This window comes from Oryctolagus cuniculus, chromosome 5 (genome assembly GCF_051225735.1).
Source record: "Oryctolagus cuniculus isolate XC-2025 breed Fujian yellow rabbit chromosome 5, ASM5122573v1, whole genome shotgun sequence".
NCBI classification, from domain to species: domain Eukaryota; kingdom Metazoa; phylum Chordata; class Mammalia; order Lagomorpha; family Leporidae; genus Oryctolagus; species Oryctolagus cuniculus.
Window position 1 is genome coordinate 100497919 of NC_142871.1, and position 21852 is coordinate 100519770.

The 21852-nt window shown below is 36.9% G+C and overlaps 1 protein-coding gene across 36 annotated transcripts in view; it reads right to left on the reverse strand.

Moving 5' to 3' along the window:
- Window positions 1–21852, reverse strand: part of RIMS1 (regulating synaptic membrane exocytosis 1) — a 532587-nt gene that overhangs the window by 424286 nt on the left and 86449 nt on the right. For 34 of the 36 annotated variants that reach the window (XM_089333024.1, XM_089333027.1, XM_051854555.3 and 31 more), the window contains exon 2: window positions 17329–17409. The exons of the other annotated variants lie outside the window; for them this stretch is intronic. In XM_089333024.1, coding sequence (XP_089189150.1) covers window positions 17329–17409 — 81 coding nt within the window. The remainder of the gene's footprint in view (window positions 1–17328; window positions 17410–21852) is intronic. 36 annotated transcript variants of the gene reach the window in all.

Genomic DNA, 21852 nt, shown 5'->3' on the forward strand with positions numbered 1-21852 from the left:
ATTTACAATTAATTAATATATAAAAATTTACATCTTTTATGAGTTTCAGCATGCTACCAAAAGCATGCAGAAACTTGTATGTGAAAATGCGACATTAGTCTTCTGCTAGACATACCCAACAACCAGCTTACTTTTAACTGAGAATTTGCTAGATTGGCTTTATAATTTTAAATTTTCTGAAAAGAAAAAATCACAAACCCTCAGGCAATACTGAAAGAAAGTAAATAAATCAAGTTCATGTCAAAAACAACAAAAGTTTTGTTATTGTCGGTGTTGTTCTGATCACACAATGTTGACTGGGCCTTTCCCTGTATTATCTAATCTTTAAATTTAATATTTGAGAGAGAGATAAACATAGAGACATATTGCAAGTCTGAGAGCATGAGCAAGCAAGCTATAGGGGGTTTCGTTTTGGGGTCTTACCCCACTGAAGAACTACTGACTTTTCTACAAGAATCAGGAAAATAATAAAGTACTAAAGGAGAGCTCAGGAATTCATAGCAGATCTAAGGCATTTGCAAATATGAGATATGTGCTCTAGCTAAGAAAAATGTAACCAAAACATTGGAATGAAGAAATTCTGATAGAGCAGTTGAACAGGTAAGTTTTTTGGGGAAAAAATTACATTTGATCAGAGACTTGAATCACAGATAGGATTACAGCTGGTGGTGAAGGTGGGGAGTGTCAAAATTAAATCCTCAAAGAGTAGGGGTAAAAACTCAGGCAGATAAAAGGAGAAAAAGTAGGAACTAGTACTGGTTTTGAAAACTATATTGTCAGAAAAGGCATCACGAGAGATGAGAGCCAGATGATGGAGAGCACAGGGCTTGGAATCTCTGCCTGGGCTCCTGGGCCTGAAGGCCTCTGGGAAGGCAGATGCTTTAACCAAAGCAGGGTAGGATGAATTAGACCGCCAAAAGAAAAGGAGACCAAAAGGCCAATTAGGTTTCAAACTTCATGTAAAAGGAGAGCCTGAAATAAGAGAACATCAGTGAGAACTGACAGAAGGAACAGATGTGAGAGGCAATGCAGAATTGGACCTGACAGGACATGGTGACTGATTACATGGAGGGAGCACAAGGAAGTGAGGAGTTGGAAACGACTCGGGGTTTTCTGTCTGTGTGGCTGGGAGGATGGAAATGTTACAAACAACAGAGACAAGGTGAAGACGGCTGCCTAGGTCTAACTCGGCTTGTGCATTTGGGGCTGTGATGTGGAAGAAGACACAGAACTTGGGTTTGTTTTATTCCAACCAAGCAACACAGTATTTCAGCACCTTATGAAAATGCTGTGGACGGTAAAGGGTACATGAAATCTTTGTTGGAAGTAAAAAATTGCATGACCTCTAATCTTAATTGCAAAATAACTAAAATTTATGTTTTTACAAACAGATATATATATACCACAATAGAACTCATATCTTTTTCCCAAGTCTGAACTTTTCTCCTACGTTTGGCCTAAGGTGTCATAGTAAATGACATCTCAAAGGACAGGTAAACATATTTTAACACTGTTGATGCCTCACATGATGACAGATGGCAGGAACAGCTCTCCAGCATGGCATGGGAAAGCAGAGTCCCAAAAATCAAAGGGACAAAGGAAACAGTCTTTCATCATACCCCCACTCTTCTGTACTCTCTAGACCTTAAAGCTGATCAGCTCAGTCTGCCACTTTCATAATGAGGATAAAATCAAGTGCATCTTAGAATTATTTGTCAATTGTGATTCATTCAAGTCGAATCAAAAGAAGGCAATTTGTATCAAGTTCCAATGGTAAAGCATAGTATTGCATATTATAGTAGACCAAAGGCTTTCATGCATTACAGCTTCTTTCTTTGAGAAGTGAACTTTGCCACAGGAGACAAATCATAAGAAATAAAAAGGTAATATATATATACATATTTTTTTTTAAGTCTAAGACAGGAGAACATGTCCCAAGACAACACAGAATTTATTGTCAAATGACTGGTTACTTTGAATACTGCAAGATTACAGATTAGCATTCGTTTATGCAAATAAAAAATAAATAAATAAAAGCCCACTAATTTACAAATAAAGAAACTCAGATCCAAAACATCACCAATGGCAACTTTATATACTCTTCTAGATGTCTATCAAATTTCATCTTTTTCATGATTCAAATTAGGGTGAATACTATAGGAGTGTGACTTACTCACTGAGTGTATAATGGGCCCACCACACTAGAAGGGACTGTTATAAATAAGAATCCTAGTCTTGTCTTCTAACTCCTCAAGAGTCTAGTTCAAGATTGTGCAAGAGTGCTGTCAATGGATCCTCGCCTGGAGAGTACAAACAAATAACCTGCATTGACTACTTCTGAGCTAGTTTACAGCATGGACCTAGGAATCACACTGCCTGGTTTTAAATCCTGGCTTCATTGTTAGTGGGAACAGGAGGGTCCCTCAGAAAGTTTTTGGAAAAAAATGTATTTAAAATATATGTTTATCCTGGTGCAAAAGCATTTGAAATCTGTGCAGTTTTTTTTTTAATATGCATTCTTCACAAACATTTTGAAGTTAGTTTCTCATATATGCATAGGCAACTAATTTACTTCTCTAAGTCTCAGTTCCTTATTAGTTAAAATGGAGACAGGAATGATATTTTCTAACATGCTATAAGAATTAGACATGAAGTATCTAAATCAGAACAGTGTACTCCAGTTGACAGAGAATCAGAGGTAAAATGAAACACTCTTCTGCTTTAATCATATGCATAACTTATATTGGTGAGAAGTTTTGAAAAATGTAGATCTGTGCTCTTTTCCTTTTTAATGCTCCCATATGGAATGGGAGAAAGAATTGCTATGCGTCTCTCCAAGGAAACAAAAGTGCACGTGTTAGGGAAAGTAATTCCCTGGAACGACATGCCTTTCCCATTGCCTCATTTTTCATTAACTTCCCTAGAATAAATCCTAGGCTCAAATTCTCAGCAAATGTTTTCAGTCCTTCCTCTCCCTTGCTCCCTTCATGGGTACTCTGACTTGTCCTGTCACCAAGGCCTTCTAATTTCTCCTTCCAGATGTCTTTCTCACTCATTTCTTATGTAACCACTGCCATTATCCTCATTATTATTAACCATGTCTGATCTATTTTAATCATCTACTAATTGGTTTCTTTCCAGGAATACCCTATTGCCATTCTTCATGCACACTTCTGACAAACTCATTATCCTGAGACATTCAACTGGATAGCCCCATTTTCAGATCCTTTCATGTCTTTCTTCAGAGTTAAACTGGTTTCTTGAGGCTGGACTTCTTGGTCATGCACAAAATACCCTCAATTTCCTTTTACAAGTTCATGTACACTCCCAACTCTTTTGTCAAATATACTTCTGAAATCATTCTATATGTCTGATGCTCCCTTTGCCTGACTGCTTCATTCTGTCTTCTTACCTTCAATAGGTTGATTTTCTTAGCCTGAGATGCTTCAGTCTCTTCTTTTTTATAAAATCATACTTCATCTTCCAAGGAAAGCTAACATCTTTCCTTTCCCTGCCCCTCAGTTTTCCCTGAATCCAGACTATCCCTGTCACAATTATGTACTCATGGACTGCATAATGATGTGTTGGTCAACATTGGTCTGCATTAAATAATGGTGTCTCTTAAGATTACATAAACTACTGACTTTAGTAACTGTCTTAATTTGTGTACATGCACACTGTGATTTAGACACCATAATGAAATTGATGAACAATTCATGTATCCCTGTTGTGAAGTAACATATGATTTATATATCACCCTTTTAAGGAAACTGTACATTTTTAATGCAATTCAATTGACTTTACCTTTTCTTTTAGTAGAAGGTATCCTTTTAAATGTACCTAGCCACCAGCTCATCCGTCGACCTGTCCATCTCTAATTTTCCACAACTGAGTTACATATAAACTACTTGAGAGATTCTCCTAAATCTTATTTGTGTGGTGTTTCCTTACCTTACTATCTAATTTGGACACAGGTTTTGCTCAGTAAGTATTTTCTTAATAATTAGAGAAAAATATCAGATGGTATATATAATTAAGCACTAATAGCAACATGATAAAATATCTAGTATCACTTGCTTTAACAAGTATTCCTGACCTCAGATTTTGAAGGAGCTGCCATTTCCCTGTGCTTCCGTGACAGTCTGGGAGCCCTTCTGTAGCTTTCTTCATTACACTGTGTTATAATTATCTGCTTACTTGTCTCGCAACTCAACGAAGCTACATCTTCTTAATTATTTTCTAAGTGTCTAATATTTGTTGAATGAATGCATAAATGGAACAAATGTCCAAAGATGTTCTACATACATGGGTTCTTTGGAAATGATGAAAATCAACATTACCAGAAGTTGAGCAAGATTTAAATGGTCTGCTTCAGCATATTGTCTCCTGCATTTGTTCACTTAATGACCTAAATTATACATTACTAGTAAGGCCATCTAAAGACAGTGAAGATAGTCCAGACACATTCACAATGTTTAATATTTGTTATATGCATAATAGATGAGTACATTCATTTATCTACCATTACCATTTTTCACTAAATAAATATTAACTCTCTGCATACTTTGCCCAAGGTCCTGGCTTGATCTTTTCCTTTTATTTAGTATATTCCTTCTAATACCAATGCAGAAGTAGCCAAAGGGTACACATTTTCCTTTGGCTACAAGCTTCCTGTTTTTGGGCACCAATCATCTTTTGCCTTGGCACAGGCATACAGTCCTCATTCTGGACAAATGACTGTGGAAGAACAGAGGAAATAACAGTGATTCACTGAGTAACCAGGCTGAGCTCTGAAGCATAGCAACTTTCTGATAATAATATTGCCAACACTGATTTCCTTTCATATCTTCTGGACGTGAGCTTTAAGAGAGAGGTCCAAGTCAGTGGTGTTCGTATTAATTCCAACTTACAGAATTATCACCCAACCCAGGTAATCTTCCTTTTTATTAAGCATACCAGTGATACATATTTGTGATTCTAAGGATTTGTGAGTCTAAGGATCGTCTGAAGAAACTTTCCAAATAATTATCACACATTTCCAGGCCTCTCTATCCATGCACAGTAGAGAGCATCTGACACAATGGGGTCGTGTGAGGTGGGATGTATCCTTTGAAAAACATCTCTATGCCTTTGTACACCTCTCTTCTTCATAAGAAGCACACAGAGATGAAAAGGTGCACCTATGTTTTGACCGGATGGGTCAAAATGTATTATTTTCAAAATGTACCAATATGAGCACACCTAAGAATTATGTAAATATTTGTTAACTGGATGAAATAATGAATAATATAGAAATTGTTCACTTGTACCTTAGCTCAATATGTGAATACTATTGGTAAGGGACTTTACAGAGCACACAATTCTTATTTACATTATATCATTCCATTCTTAAAAACTCCTAATGCTATCAATAAGTTAATTATTATTTTCCAGATGAGAAAACTAAGATTCAGGAAGGTAAAATAACTGGGCTAAGGTTACCCATTCAGTGAGTGTCAGAACAACTGAACACACATATGCTCCTCACCCTTAATACCAGGGTTTGTACACTACTCCAGAAAAAATACTGCAAAATTCTTCTCCTTGATTTTTGTCATGGTACATTTTCGGTTGCTATCACAAAAAAACCTGATCCTTGATAAATTTCCAAGCATGAAAGCTTATTTGGCTCATAGTTCTGGAGGCTAACAAGTGTAAGAGGATGGCGCTGTCATTTGCCCAGCTGGTGAGGGCCTTCTTGCTGCACCGTAACACACTGAAGGTTATCACGGGGCAAGTCAGAGCAAGCATACTAATGTCAGTCTCTCTTCCTCTTCTTATAAAGCCACTCCTGCCATCCATCAAAGGGAACCCAGCTTAATAAACTCACCTAATTCCAATTACTTCCCAAAAGGCCCCATCTTCAAACAAATTGGGGGATTCTGTTTCCAGCACAAGAACTGTCAGGGAACACATTCAAACCATAACATTTATAATGCAGTTTACCTACATAGAATCCATCCTGAGCTATGAATCCAGATGCTTGGGTTCTAGACCTGGATCCACTCCTTTCCTGCTAAGTGATCTTGGGGCTAATCACTGATAGGATTCATGCTGTGTCTTCCATACGCAAGGCAATTTCATGCGCTATCAAATTTTAGCTGTTGTTCACATCATGTGACTTTATGCAAAGCTGCCAATAAATAAACTTAATCAAAAGTTGACTTGGGCTTCTGTAACTTCCATTTCTTCAGGATGTTTTTTGAAAAATAGCTCTTGGGGTAGGAGTGGTGGCAACTGAGTCACACCTCTGCTTCCCATCCACATTCCTACTAATGTGCATCTGGAGAGGCTGCCATTGCGGTAGACATCAATGGAGTTTCTCTCTCCTGCCTTTGGTCTAGCCCAGTTGTGGCTGTTGCAGACATCTGAGGAGTTAACCAGCGGATAGAAAGCCAATCTCTCTCTCTTTCATCTCTCTCTCTCTCTCTTCCTTTCAAATAACTATAAATAAACAAAAAATTCTTTATTCATATAGAAAAACATCAATTTTCTAAGATGGGATTAGGAGAGCTGGAGATAGAGAACCACTGAGTGGGTTACTTGGGGCTGACCTAGGCGTACGTTAAAATGACTTTCAGGTTTCCTGACAGAACTAATAAGATTATAAAACAAATGTGCTGTAGAGGAGGGAAAAAAACTGCATTTGACTTAAACAATTTTTTAGTCACAGGGATAGGACACAAAAAATATACAGAGTCAAAAATCCTCTATTATCAGCACCCACTACTTAGGAACTGCTCAGAGCATCAGTAACAGAAAAGTCCTAGTTTTGTCAACAAGCGATAACTGGTGAAAGTAATTAATGACTACTCAAGTTCCACAAAACATAACAATTACATATAAAGCTGCTACAGTTCTTGTCTTTCAGAGTTAAACTCATTTAACAGCCAAGAAAATGAAGAAGGCATTTTTCCTCTGAGTATTCAGAAAGAGATAACACAATATTATCATCAAGATAGTTACAGCAGAATGAGGGACTTTGGAAGACTTTGTAAATAGGCATAGAATGAATTTGTATTAACTAGTAAATCATATAAAGAAAATTAAGACTAAAAAAGCCACACAATTTTTAAAAGTTCTGTCACTTCCTAAATACAATCATGAATTTGAGTCATCGGTGTTCTTACTCTCAAGTTATTGACTGTACTGACTTTATTCTAACAGGTAGAAAAACAGTTTTTAGTTGGACCTTTTATTTTTAATATCAATAGAGAATTGATATCAATCCCTACTACAGGTGGTAATGGAGCTGCAGGCTGGGGCCAGCATTGTGCTACAGCAGGTTAAGTGGCTGCCTATGATTGGCAACCCACTTGAGCACTGATTCCTGTCCCTGCTGCCCCACTGCCCATCCAGCTCCCTGCTAATACACCTGGGAAAGCACCAGAGGGTGGCCCAAGCACCCGGACCACTGCCATCCACATGAGTCCCAGGAGGAGCTCCAGGCTGCTGACTTAAGCCTGACCCATCTTCAGCCGTTGTGGCCATTTGGGGAGTGAGCCAGCAGATGAATGTTCGCTCTCTCTCTCTCTCTCTTTTACTCTCTCTCTCTCACCAGCAGATGAAAGGTCTCCCCAACCTCTTATTCTCTTTCTCCCTGTAACTCTGTCATTCAAATAAATAAGTCTTTAAAAAAAAGAATACAGGCTATGCCACAGACTATATCTTAGTATACATAAAAAATTCACCAAAAATTAACACAATTTTGATATGGTCATATGGTTAAAAATAAAAGAGAAGGCTGAACTCTAAACTGTACTTTCTTTTTCTTTCTTTCTTTCTTTTTTTTTTTTTTTTGGACAGGCAGAGTTAGACAGTGAGAGAGAGAGACAGAGAGAAAGGTCTCCCTTTTCCGTTGGTTCACCCCTAAATGGCTGCTGCGGCCAGCGTGCTGCGCTGATCAGAAGCCAGGAGCCAGGTGCTTCTCCTGGTCTCCCACATGGGTGCAGGGCCCAAGGACTTGGGCCACAGCAGAGAGCTGGACTGGAAGAGGGGCAACCGGGACAGAATCCGGTGCCTTTACCGGGACTAGAACCCAGAGTGCTGACACCACAGGTGGAGGATTAGCCTAGTGAGCCGCGGCCCCGTAAACTGTACTTTCATTCATGATAAAATTCTTGGTTTGCTGCTATTCAGGAAATGAGATGTCTATTTAAAAGGATAATATATATATGAAATATATTTCATCTAAGGAATACAAACATCAAAAAATTATTAAATATTCTATACTAACAGAATGTCACCTTTTTTAAAGATTTATTTATTTATTTGAATGTTACACAGAGAGAGGAGAGGCAGAGAGAGAGAGAAAGAGAGAGAGGTCTTCCATCCAGTGGTTCACTCCTCAATTGGACGCTACGCCAATCCAAAGCCAGGAGCCAGGAGCTTCTTCTGAGTCTCCCACGCAGGTGCAGGGGCCCAAGGACTTGGGCCATCTTCTACTGCTTTCTCAGACCATAGCAGAGAGCTGGATAGGAATTGGAGCAGCTGGGACTAGAACCAGCGCCCATATGGGATGCTGACACTTCAGGTCAGGGCATTAACCCGCTGCACCACAGCGCTGGCCCCCAGAATGTTACATTGAAACAAATCACACAATCAAAAAAAAAAAAAAAACCTATCTAAAATGAGGGGAAAAAACATCAGTATCCAATTCTGTGTCCTGCCAGCCCCATACTAACGCAGCCCAACCTCAATGCTGTCAACTTGGCTTAAAATCCCTCAGCTACTGTGCTCTTTTGGGAGGTTCCCTGCTTGCTGCCTTCAGCCAGGGGACTCCTCAGAACTCTGTGCCGGCAGACACGAGTTCTTCCCCCTGAGAAGGAGGGGAACGCGGGCTGCTGCCACAGTCTCTCTAGAAGAGCTTTACCCGGCCTGGCTTAGCCAAGGGCCCCTGCTCACCCCTTCTCTCTCATCATTTCCAAAACTTCACCACTTGATTCCACTTTACCACCAGTACTGCCCAAACCACCATTATGTTTTGTCTCAACCACCACAACTGTATCCTGAAGTTCTATTCTCTTCTAAATCTTTTCCCATACTACTTTGGATCATGCTTCTGCTTTTTTGAAGGGCTTTAAGAGCTTTTCAATGAAAGGCATACATAAAATCCAAAGACCTGGAAGCCTTCCTGCCTCACTCACTGCCCTCCTCCTCATTTACTTTCTCTCGTCTTCCTTCAATTCCCTAAAGGATGTGGTACACTAAGGCCCAGGTAAGGAGCACTGCTTGGAATTCCCTTCCCCTGGCTCTTCACTAAACTAACTTCATCTTTCAAGTCTTTCCTTAATGTCACCACAGCCAGGCTTGCGCACACTATCTGAAACACTCCCTGGTCTAGTTCTCTATCATTGTACTTTGTTTAGACCCTTGCTAAAGATGAATAGTTTTAACAACTACAGTTGTTTACTATTTAGGTTTTTGCCCCCATACTGTAAGCTCTATAGGAAGACATGGATTCTACTTTGTTCAGTACACACTGGGTAAGTGTTGCATGAAGAATAGGCTAACTTATTGCAAAGAAAGCAAGTAATTGCTTCCCCTACTGCACATTCCTTAATAAGTGGAAGAAATTCACTTTACTTCCTCTCAATTCTACCTTCACATCCAAAACTGATTTAACAGATTTCCAAAGTAGGATGGATCACATCTGTGCTGAGACCAAAATGCAGGAGAATTTGGATAACATTGAGTGAAAAATATGAATAATTTTAGAAGTAGAGAAGACCTCATGGCTCAGGAAGAAAAGAGGGACAAGAGCCCGGAAAACATGGAAACGTGGGTAAAAGTCCAACATTTATAGGACTTATACCAGACTTTTGAGAAGAATCATTGTATTCATGGTGGGGGTGTGTCTGAGGTGCTGACAGAGAAAACTGATTACCCATTCTTCTATGCCATCATTAATAGTTCTGTCATCCAACAGCACCAAGGCATTAGGCCACAGAGGCTGAAGATCACATCTACTATGCAAAACTTAACAATGCACTGACATGAAGACAAGAGTTCAGCCCAACTCTTTACAGTGTCAAAGACATACTTCCTTTTGGTCTATTATCTGACAGAAGATGCAACTGTGATGTTAGATATGTGATTTTAAGTTGAAAAACTGTATTTTAAGCATTATAATATAAGATTTTAAATGTAAAGCCATTCTTTCAAATGCAGACATATATTTCTCATAGTTTTATAAGATACATATCTTCATCCCAGAGTTATATTTTTAGCACTCAAGGTTGATTACCATATTTCCATTACCAAAATTAATTCTATACCCTTTATATGTCAGTTCTCAGAAGCTTCTGTGTTACAATTAAGTCTACAAATAGGGTATTATTGTTGAAAAAAGTCATGTCCTTGAGATCTAGAAAGTATGCCTATTAAAAGAAACAATGTGGATGGTAGCTTCCCTGTCAATTCCAGGCTGACTCATCTAAAGCTGTGATGGGGGAGAAATGCATGACACACATGCCCATGTCAAAAGCCTCCACACAGATGGTCTTCAAGATGATCCAGTTGAGGATGTAGACTATTGCCACATGATTTCTAGAAAGGAGAAAGCCCAGACAAAGACAGAATAGCAGAGCGAAACCTGAGAGTAAACAACTTGATTTTTGAGCTGGTACATATGTTTATTTTCTTGATAAGTGAATATAACTGGTAATTCAGGATCAATAAACAGCTAACAAAACCAGATAAAAATTAAGTACAAATAAACACCATGCTGAAAGCAGGTTATTAATGTTTCTAAAGATAATCAGGGAAACCCAAACCAAAGAATCTCAACATTATTAGAAATCTTATATCAACAAGGTCTGTCAGATACTTTCTGATTGTCTCCTTAGCTATCAGAACACAGACTGACAGGTTATACTGCTAACTGTTATATGTTAAAAGTCATCATATGTGAACACACACATATACAAAATTAACTTTATTTTCTGGCAATAAGAAATCAATGTGATATCAATAACCTCTAATCACAAATGGTACAAGAGTTATATCAACCTAAATTTTGAATTTGAGCTTTCTGAAGATGTGGAGATCACATATGGTACACTTACCTGACATACACACTAATTCATAGAGTGCCATTTAAAATGTTTAAACAAGAAAAACTTAATTAATAAACTCCCTCCAAAGAAAAGCTGATAGGTCTACTCAGAAACTCTATGAAATATTTAAAGAAAAACATTATAGTAATTTTTCACGAACTCTTCCTTAGTAAAACAACAGGGTATGCTTCCAAATTTATTTTATGGAAACCAGTACTATCCTGATACCAGACATTACATAAATGTAATACATCACAATAAAACTATCAATAACTATCCCTTTTAAATATATATTTTAAAATCATCAGCAATACTATAAAGCAAACCTAGCAATAAATAACACGAATAACCAGGTGGAATTTAAGAAATGCCAAATTATTTCACAACATATGAAAATCAATGTATCACATCATATTATCAGAGTGAAGGACAAATTTCACATGATTATTCCGAGGCAGAAAAAGCATTTGAATTTCCAACACCCTTTCAGGTTATGAACCCTCAGCAAACTGCGAATGGGAGGAAACTTCCTAAAGTATCCAATAAAACTTTACAAGAAGCAGAAGCAAGATAAAAATATCTGCTATTGCCACTTTTCGAAAGCATTGTACTAGAGGTTCTAGTCAGAGCAGTAAGCCAAGAAAAGTAAGTAAAAGTAAAAAAAAGTATCCAGATTGCAAGGAATAAGGAAAATTCTGTTTACAGATGACAAGTATAAAATCTGAAGGAACATATCCACATAAGTATTAGAGCTAATAAATGAGGACAGAAAAGTAGCAGGGTATAATCAATACAAAAAATAAAATGCATTTCTCTATACTAACAATGGTTATAAACATTAGATATAAACAATCAGAAAATAAAGTTGAGAAAACAGTTCCATTTACAATAGCAACAAAGAAAATAAAACACTTAGTAGTAAATTTAGCAAAATGAGATGTAAGACCAAATGTACAAAACGACATTGACATTTTAAAAGACCTAAAAAATAGAAACATTATTATTGTCAAAAAGAGTCATGCATCTGAAATCAGTAAAACTATGTCTTTGAAAAATACAAAGTCTGGATGGCAGTCTTCCTGTCGATTCAAGTCTGGGTCATCTAAAGCTGTGAAAACTGGGAATGGAAGAATGTGGTGACATACACATACATGTCAAATTCAAGTTCATATACTGGAAGGCATTATCGGTAAGGTGAAAATATTCCCATAATTGATCTACAGATTCACTGTTACTCCTACCAAAATCCCAGATATCTTTTATGCAGACATTTATCAGATGACCCCACAAATCACATAAAAATGAAAGTAACTTAGAATACTCAAAACAATCTTGAAAAGAAGAACAAATCTGGAGGACTCACACTTGGTGATTTGAAAATTTATTAAAAAAAAAAATACAGTAATCAAGATCATGTGATACCATAGGTCATTAGAACATAATTTAGAGTCCATATATAAACCTATGATCAACTAATTTTTGACAACTGGAAATAGAAATGTCAAAGAATAAAGATGGATGCTTATCTCAAGCCAAATATAAAAACTCAAAATGAGCCAAAGGCCTAAACGTAAGAGCTAAAACTATAAGACTGTTAAAAGAAAATATAGAGGGATGAACATTGTGTCAAAGAGGGTTAAGCTGCCGCTTGGGAAGGCTGTACCCCACATTAGAGTGACAGTTACGAGTCCCAGCTACTTCTTCCAATCCAACTTCCTGCTAATGCATCCTAAAAGGCAGCAGAAGACTCAAGCACTTAGGCCCCTACCACCCATGTGGAAGACTCTGATGGAGTTTTTGGCTCTTGGCTTTGGCCTCTCCTAGCCCTAACTGTTGTAAGCATTTGGGCAGTGAGCATATGGGCAGCAGATGGAATTAATCAATATCTGTCTCTGACTCTGTCTCTTGATAGACAGATAGATAGATAGATAGATAGATAGATAGATATCCCTCCCTCCCTCCCTCCCACTCACATTCTCTCTCTCTGCCTTTCACGTAGATGACAGAGGAGACATTAAAACCTAGGATATGACAATGTTAACACCACAAATAACCAAAGCTCAACTGAAATTATTAAAATTTAAAAAGTATGCTTTATTGGCACTATCAAAAAATAGACAACCTACTAAATGGGAGAAAATACTGCAAATCATTTATTTGATATGAAGAACTCTTACAAATCAACAATAAAATGACAACTCAAATATACATAACATATTTTATAGATATTTCTCCGAAGAAATACAAATAGAAGAAAATAGCCATTAAGCATATGAAAAGATACTAGTGGCCACCTTCCCCAGGACTAGAATTTATAGCCAGTCTCCTGAGAGATATCAAGATCAAATTAGAATAAAAAATTGCAATAGCAATGGGTACATGTTTTGATTTGCCCTAGCACAATCTGGTATTTTGGGGCTCAGGGTAATTTTGCTCTTCCTCAGGAAGAATGTCCCCCAGACTTGCCTACGAACTGAACTATTAATCATTCAAAATTCATATTAACTATTGTAGTCTCTGTAACTCCTTTCCTGACCACACCAGTCTCAGGCAGAATAAATCATTTTTTTAAAACATACTTATAGCAGTTTTGTAATTTATCTGTATATCTAACTGTTACCCATTTCCCTAACTTGAAAGGTAACCCTTAAGGCAGAAATTTCTCTTTCATTTATATATCTTGTGCCTGAGGAATAGCAAAAATATGGTTCAATATGTTGAACACTAACATTTTGATATATTTATTACTTTGATTAAGTGATAATAACTCATACACAGCATAATTAAAATATGACCGTGACATTTCAATAACTTAAAGGGAATCTTCAGATAATGTTACACAGTTATCAAAAGTATAAAGTATACTGACATGTGTATGCATCAATCAATCTAGACTTACATAATAGAATTTACCAAGTAACATAAGTATAGCAATCCTGTAGCCTGATCTACGAACTAGTCGATCTCTCTCTGTCTACTCAGTAGAGTTTTCTGAAAACTGTCATGTACATTCTCCATCTCATTTTCCTGACTTCTCATTTTCTCCTCAAGCCTACAGAAACACATTTCCAGTCCTTTTTTATATTGAAACTTCTATGGTGAATACCATCAAATCACCTTATGTGACCAGAACCAAAGGACACTTTTTAATCTTTTTAATTTCTTAGGTTATTCTTTGATTTTCTGCTACATTAAAACACTGTTGGTTTATTCCATTGAGTTTGTCTTCTACTTTATTTTCTGGTTGTCCTTCATCTTTAACCATTATTTCTCAACCCCGTTGGAGGATCCTCTTCCTTTACCTCTATCGTAAGCACTTGTTTTACCTAGGGTTTTCTCTGTTGGTTTTTCCCATGTATCTTTTGATGATGCCATCTTCTCCTCCAGTTAACTGAAGGCTTTGGCTTGTTAAATCTGTATTTCTGAATAATTTACAGGTACCACAGAATCACTATCAGAATCTGAACTCACAGCTGCCCAGTCACCTCTAAATTTGGTTTGCTTCTTTAACTCAGCTTCTCACCTGGTATCCCACAACCACCCAAGCCATAAATGTGGTAGTTCTTTCAAACACTTTCCTTACAAACTGTTCCTAACTGACAATCAAGTATTGTCTATTTTCTTTATACTCAGCTCTTGTAATTTCTTCTTCCCATATTCTCTATCACTTCTTTATGTCAAGACCTTATCCTCTTTCCCTGGGCTATAGCAGCATTCTATGAATCGATTTACCTGCCTTTAGATTGGCCCATATCACATTAATATTCCAATTATTTCCACTTCTGCCAATGTGAGCAATGTGCATTTTATGTACAAATATATACTCTTGTATACATATGACACAAGTCCAGTTGCAACAATTTCCTAATTAAAACCAATTAGTGAAAACCTCACTGGTAAATGTAATATTTATTAAATTTTATATTTTTTACTTTGCTATCATATATATAAATCTAAGTTATATCCTTATATGCTAACCAGAGGTGCGTGACTACATTTTCTGTCTTCTGTTCCATTCAAAATTAAAAACAAAATCTGGTCACCAGTGATAAATGATATTTAGAACCAATAATGGGTAACAAAAATTACAAATTTATAAACACTGACTTTGTCACCTCATGCCCATCTGTAATTATCCCCTCCTAATTATTTTGTTCTTTCCAAAATAACCTACACAGGGATTTATATGGATATGCAGAGATCAACTGACAAACATAATCTCTGAGGATAATCAATAAAAAATAAGCAATAAAAATAAACTCCAAGCTCTTCCAGTCATCTATAGGTAAGTTCATTATTTTAATATCAAAAGGACTCAGAGATCAAAAAGATGGTCCTAAAGGAAGATGTGAAGAGCCCACAGTTACTTCCATACCACTGACCTTGGGACTAGGAGGAAAATTTCACTAAGTACAAGGTCATTTACAACACACTCCCATAACTATAATCTATGAAAAAAAAAATAAGGAAAAGGCCATCTCAGGTCTTGTTGGAGAAGATGACAGTGGTAACTTTAGATCCCCTAATGTCCAGATTTTTAACATATGGACTTTGGAATAAGTGGAACCAATTAGAAGGAAACTCCAGGATTGTTCTTTTGTAACTGGAACTTCAACATGTAGAATAAAATAGATTTTAAAATCAACATCAATTCTTCAAAAACTTTCCCAGATATTACTAGAATCCTACTAGAAGTAGAGTTTTGTAATTCCTAGAACATTAGATGGAAAGTGAGGACCACAATTTTTCTGTGAGTTATCAAGAAAAATTCTATCACAGAAAAACAAGTAACAAGTTTATAGCAAAAACATTTATAGGGGAAAAATGTAAGATAACTGATAATACTTCTTGCAAGTGTGTACTTTTCCCAGTGTAGTCATAAATCATTTTTACTATGGTTAAATCAAAACTATTTTTATATCTTGGGAAATACTGATTAAATGTAGAAGAGGATATTCAGGTATAGTATTGAGATAAAATCTATAACACATCAACTGAGCCTCCTGAAATATTTTATCAAAATTTTATATCCTAAAAAAACAAATAATTTTGAGTTATTTGCTACTCTATGTAATATACAAAATACATGAAGAAAGCAGAGCGAAAAGAAGAAATTAAATAAGCAAACTCTGAGTCTCAAATGTAGATTTCCATGAGGTAAAATATAAACAGCTTTAAAATTCTATAGAGTAGTATGCTAGATTCAATCCTCTGAACAGACTTACGCTTCTGGTAAGAAAAATTAAACTGAATTTTATTAAATTTCAATATTTGCCAATGCTAATAAAAAGTTGCCATAGTAAGAATAATTACAAAATTCAATTTTCTTTCCACAACCTTTTCACTATTTTATCACTTTGTTGGTTTACTTCAGAGAATTCTCAGCTAGCTAAAGAAATCTTTAGAAAGTCACTATGAAGATACATTTCTTCAAAGACTTTTGCTAAAACCTTGGAGGGAGGTATTTCCCCAGTAGTAACTACTTGGCTGTAATAGCTATGCTAAAGATATTGCCTCTACTGAGCCATTTTAAGGAAATGTCTAATTTTTTTTTAACCAGGAGCATAATTCTCTTCAGAGGATTCAGTATATCATGCTGCTCTGCAGAATTTTAAAGCTCTTTACATTTTATCTCATCAAAATCCACATTGGAAACTCAGATGTTACTCATCTGATTTCTTATCTACTCCCTGCTTCCCTTCAGTTGGTCACTTAGTAATCACGAGTCTATACACCTAAGAATGCAATAATAAAAAGAAAACCATATGGAGAACACACTCATTTAGAGGGTTAATTAGCTTTAAATAACATACCATAAAGGTAGTAATGGAGAACCTATGTATTTCCCTTATTTACATATGCTGATGCCAACTCAGCACACTCTCTGTGAGCCATTGCTCTCCACTTATAATTCAGCCCATATATATTTCAAAGCAAACAAATGAAACAAAACACAATTGCTGCTATGCTAGAGCCTTAAGAAATGTGTCCCTTTCCTTTAATTAATTTGATCTCTTCAATAGGGCATTAGAAAAATCACTTAACAAAATATTTAATCCAGAGCTCATGCTTCCAGATAATTTTATCTAATTCAACAGTAGCCTTTTTATTATACATACACCAGAGTAGCCGGAGTATCTACTCCTACATGCAAGGTGAATTAATAAATCTGTAACCAGTGATCTGTGTAACAGATGACATTTTCAGTCAATAAAACCAATGCCATACTCACGGTGAAGGTTGGTGAGGCTGGTTTTCAGCATTTCTTGGTGTTTTGCAGGCAGCAGGCTTCGCCATGTCCCTGACAACACACCTGGGGCGCATGATAGACAGCACAACGCACTATTAATTATAAAAAGGGTAGAACACATCTGGAAATTAAACATGGTACTGAACACACAATCTAAGGGAAAATCTTTGCAAGCCCCTTCAATATCAACCTTGGGGCCCTGGAGAAACCCTAGAGTTGGAAATCTTTGATCCAGGCTTCCTGAAGCTCAATTACACCCAAATATAATCTATGCTAGCCTCTTTATTTGATTTTCCTTTTAGCATCAATAAAATGATTGTCAGCAGCTTTCCCCATAGCAGAAAAGCTACTGAAAGCTTTGGCTTCACCATATGAAGACATCTGAAAGCTTAAAAATAGGAACAGCTGTTGCATTGATGTTTAAAAATTGAGCAGGATTTTCTGTAGCTTTGGCTATCTTACTGAAAGATACGGACATTTGTTTCACAGCATAAATCATCACGCAGGTCTTTCTGCTTATGAAAAAGAGATCTGAGACGTGTAAAGACATGGCCTATGTTCAAAATGCCCTTTATGGGGCGTAGAAAGTTAAGCCTCTGCCTACAGTGCCGTCATCTCATATGGGAGCTGGTTCATGTCCTGGCTGCTCCACTTCGATCCGACTCCCTGCTAATGTGCCTTGGAAAGCTGTGGAGGACCGGCCCAGGTCCTTGGACCCCTATATCCACATGGGAGACCTGAAGGAGGCTCCTGGCTCCTGGCTTCAATTGGTCCAGCGGCCATTTAGGGAGTGAGCAAGCGTATGGAAACTTGCTGTCTCGCTGTCTCGCTTGCTCTCTTTCCTTCTTGCTCTGTGTCTCTGCCTTTCAAATAAATAAATCTTTTTAAAAAATGCCTGTCACACTCTGAGAGGAAGATATGGAGAGATGGAAGGGGATGTTTATGTATAAAAAGTGTGTGTGTGTGTGTGTGTGTGTGTGTGTAAAACAGGAAGAGGAGTTTCCTCCAAAATTTAAGAGGAAAACAGTAAGTCTTCTATAATCAAAAAGGATGAAAAATTGCAGAGGGTGGTCAATATATCAAAGCCCCAAAGGGCAGCAGGAGAGGATATTCTCATTCTCATGTGAACAGAATTTAATGAGCACTGGAGAGAGTCACTGGCAAAAATTAAAAATAATACTTAAGAAAAAACTCCATCTGAGGCTGTATTTAAGAAGGTTCAGATATTCCTTCCCCTCAAATGCTCCAAACCAAACACAGCTTTATACAGGGCAGCCTTGATTACAGCACGGAGCCCTCACATCTTGGACTGTGCTAAATGGACACGCGCCCTGGGACCCAGGGTCCTCAAGCACGAATCTGTGTTTTAAGAGCTTTCACGGAGGCTTCTTGGAGATTCAACGACACTGCTCACAGTGAAGGCCAGTCATGTTATTCCAGAAGTGAATCACTGGTGAGGCTGCTAGATCAACTGTTTTCCCAGAGCTAAAAGGTGCATGGCAATGTTCTCCACTTCTGAAAGAAATGATACAGGACACATGGACACAGTTCACAGAGACGTGCACACACACACACAAACACACACACTGCTCTTTCCAAAGTCAAGGATGACTTAAAAATCAATATACAACTTGACAAGGAAAGAAAATGGTGTCATTTCAAAGCCTCAACACACCTTCCACCAGGGATCAGGGTAAAGAAATGGGGCATTTGTCAAGCACTGATGCTAACTTCTCAATTGCTTAGTCAGGAGATTTGAGTCGAAAGCATCCACTGTAACCATAAAGTCTTTTGTTCTCATTCCAGTTTACTTGGAGGCCAATCATGCATCAGTGTCAAGAGAACATTCAGGAACACAATTGTGAGGGAGGAGTAATATTCTAGGAAATTTGAGGTCTGAAACTCTGATCTAACTCATACAAGGTACAATGCCCAGGAAATTAAATTTCATAGCACTGGAAAATCTTCAGCAATTTTCACTCAAGTAAAAATAGTATATGCAGCATGTTTAATCTATATGCAATGGTTTGTGAAAATATCTGAAATATCACCAAGTTGGTAAAAATCTAATTATATCTGTGAGAAATCTTGGTTCTTCTTTTTACCCCTCAAGTCTTAGGTATTTATACAAAGCTTTGAAAGAAAAGAAATCTACCATTTAGAGTTTGTCTTAATATGCTTTGATGTGATTATTTTCTAACAAACATAAAGCATTAAACAGCACTAAGGATCAATTTCTAAGCAAAACACTTTTTTTTCTGTTTAAAACTTGGCAATGTCTTTGTAACAAAATGTCAAGGATAGTGGTTATGGTTTGAAATTACAATTGTTGACATACTGCTGCTGTGTCATGTACTACAGAATTTTTCTAACAAAAAGTTCATTTGAATTTCTGAACTTTAAAGTTTTATTAAGTAATGAAAATATAACATTAATTTTATAAACAATATATTCAGAATTAATTTCAATATGTAAAACAGGAAAGCAACACATTTTCTATACTAACAAATATTTTGACGACAAGGCATATATTCAGGATAAAGGAGATGAAGCTAACTAATCAATCTGAATTTTTAAGGGAAAGCATTCAGAATGCTTACTATTCAATAATTTTGGGAGGACTCCTAGCCATAGTAATATATATTCCTACATTTTCTAATCTAACTTCTTTTTTAGCTATAATTTCCTCTATATATTTTTAAAAACCTTATATTCAGAACAAGATATATAAAATATAATATACTCAAAAGGTTTTTGTTAGCTTGTGTGGATTAATATTTCATTAAATTTATAATTGAATTATATCACAGTTTAGAGGAATCAAGCCTTTACAGTTTTGACAATTTTAATGTATTGTATTGCTTAGCCTTAGTAATTTCCATTATCTCCCTTGTATCAGACAGACTTACTATAATGGTATAGATCCCTGATAATTTAAGAAACACAGTAATGTTATTTCACTATGATGCAGCTCTTAAGTGTCTGTCTCTGAACATGAGTCATTCATTTCATCAATCAGACATAAGGAGACCACAAACAATGTCAGAATGCTGACTTTCCAGAATTACAAAGGATTCATGGACTAAGTCAGGAATTTAACCTCTTAATCTTTGCAACATTTTTAATTACTCAGAGATTTATCAGACATGGACTTTTACAGCCTTCTCACTGCATGTGACCATTCCCTCACCACTGTAGCATCACTGAAGATTTATGCAAATAAAATATTCTGCAACCACCCCAAGGGACTGTGCCTCATGACTCCACCCTCTGCACTGCTGGGTTTTATGAATGACTGCAATCAATGCAATGAATGGCTGCCAACTGCCTACTCAGCCACTTCTACTCTTCCCTGCATGTACACATGGGAGAAACTCACATTGCCACAAGCCTGCAGATGAGGCTATGGTAAGGCTTTCATCTCTCTAAACAGGAACTAAATGTGCTTCCAGATACTTAGAGTATGTGAATTAAAAACTCTAAAAGCTTTCAAGAAACACAATTTACATAATTACTTTCTCTCTTTGACTTTCCATTTTGGTGCCTGCAGTCACTACCCTCTGTGCCTCTCCCCCTACCCACACCCCCAAAGAAAACCACCATGACTATTTTACAAATTCATCTGAATTCGAATTTTAGATTTTTTTTTTACCTTTGGTAAGTAACATCATTAAGCTAGTTACTGTGCAGGAAACTGCCAAATAATAGAAGATGTCATGTTTAATTTTTGTTCAAATCATAGGGTTTTTGAATTTTCTTATCATCAAAGGAGACAACAACTATATTCAAATACTACTGGGGAAATAAGTATACTTCTTTTAACATCCCAACTGTTGTACTATTTTGAATTAGTCCTAATAGATATTAAGATAGTTAAAATGATGTAAAATTGGGAAAATGAAACAGTTTTCAAATACCTAATTTTCTGAATTTCTGATCAGTGATTAATAATACATAGAAACAGATAAAATCAATAAGAAATGACTTCAGGGACTCTGTATCCAGCCATACTACCCCTAAACCTCCCATTAAATGCTTCAAGCCATTCTTCAAAATGGCATTAGACTCAAAGACACCCAAAACATGCAAAATCCCTTTCTCTGGCCTAATGCTCCCTTCTTAACTTCAGCATCACATACCCAACTGCATCCTCACCATGTTCACTTGGCTATCGAATAGACCTCTCAAAATCACTTCTGAAACAATCATTTTTCCCTCCAAACGTGATACTCCAGGAGCAATCTCCACTTTGAATGATTTTAACAGATTTCTCTAGCTGTTTAGGCCCAAGCTTCACACTGGATTCCTCTTTACCTCTCACATTCTGTTTCCGTTTTATCTATGTTCAATATGTGTGTGGAATCTGACAATGTCTCAATTCCTCCACTACTGCCACCCTGCCCCGCACCAATATCATTGTTTACTGCATTCCCACCACAGACTTTTAACTGGTTGTCCAGCATCCACCCTTGCCCTCCTCTGAGAGTCTGTTCTAAACACAATGGC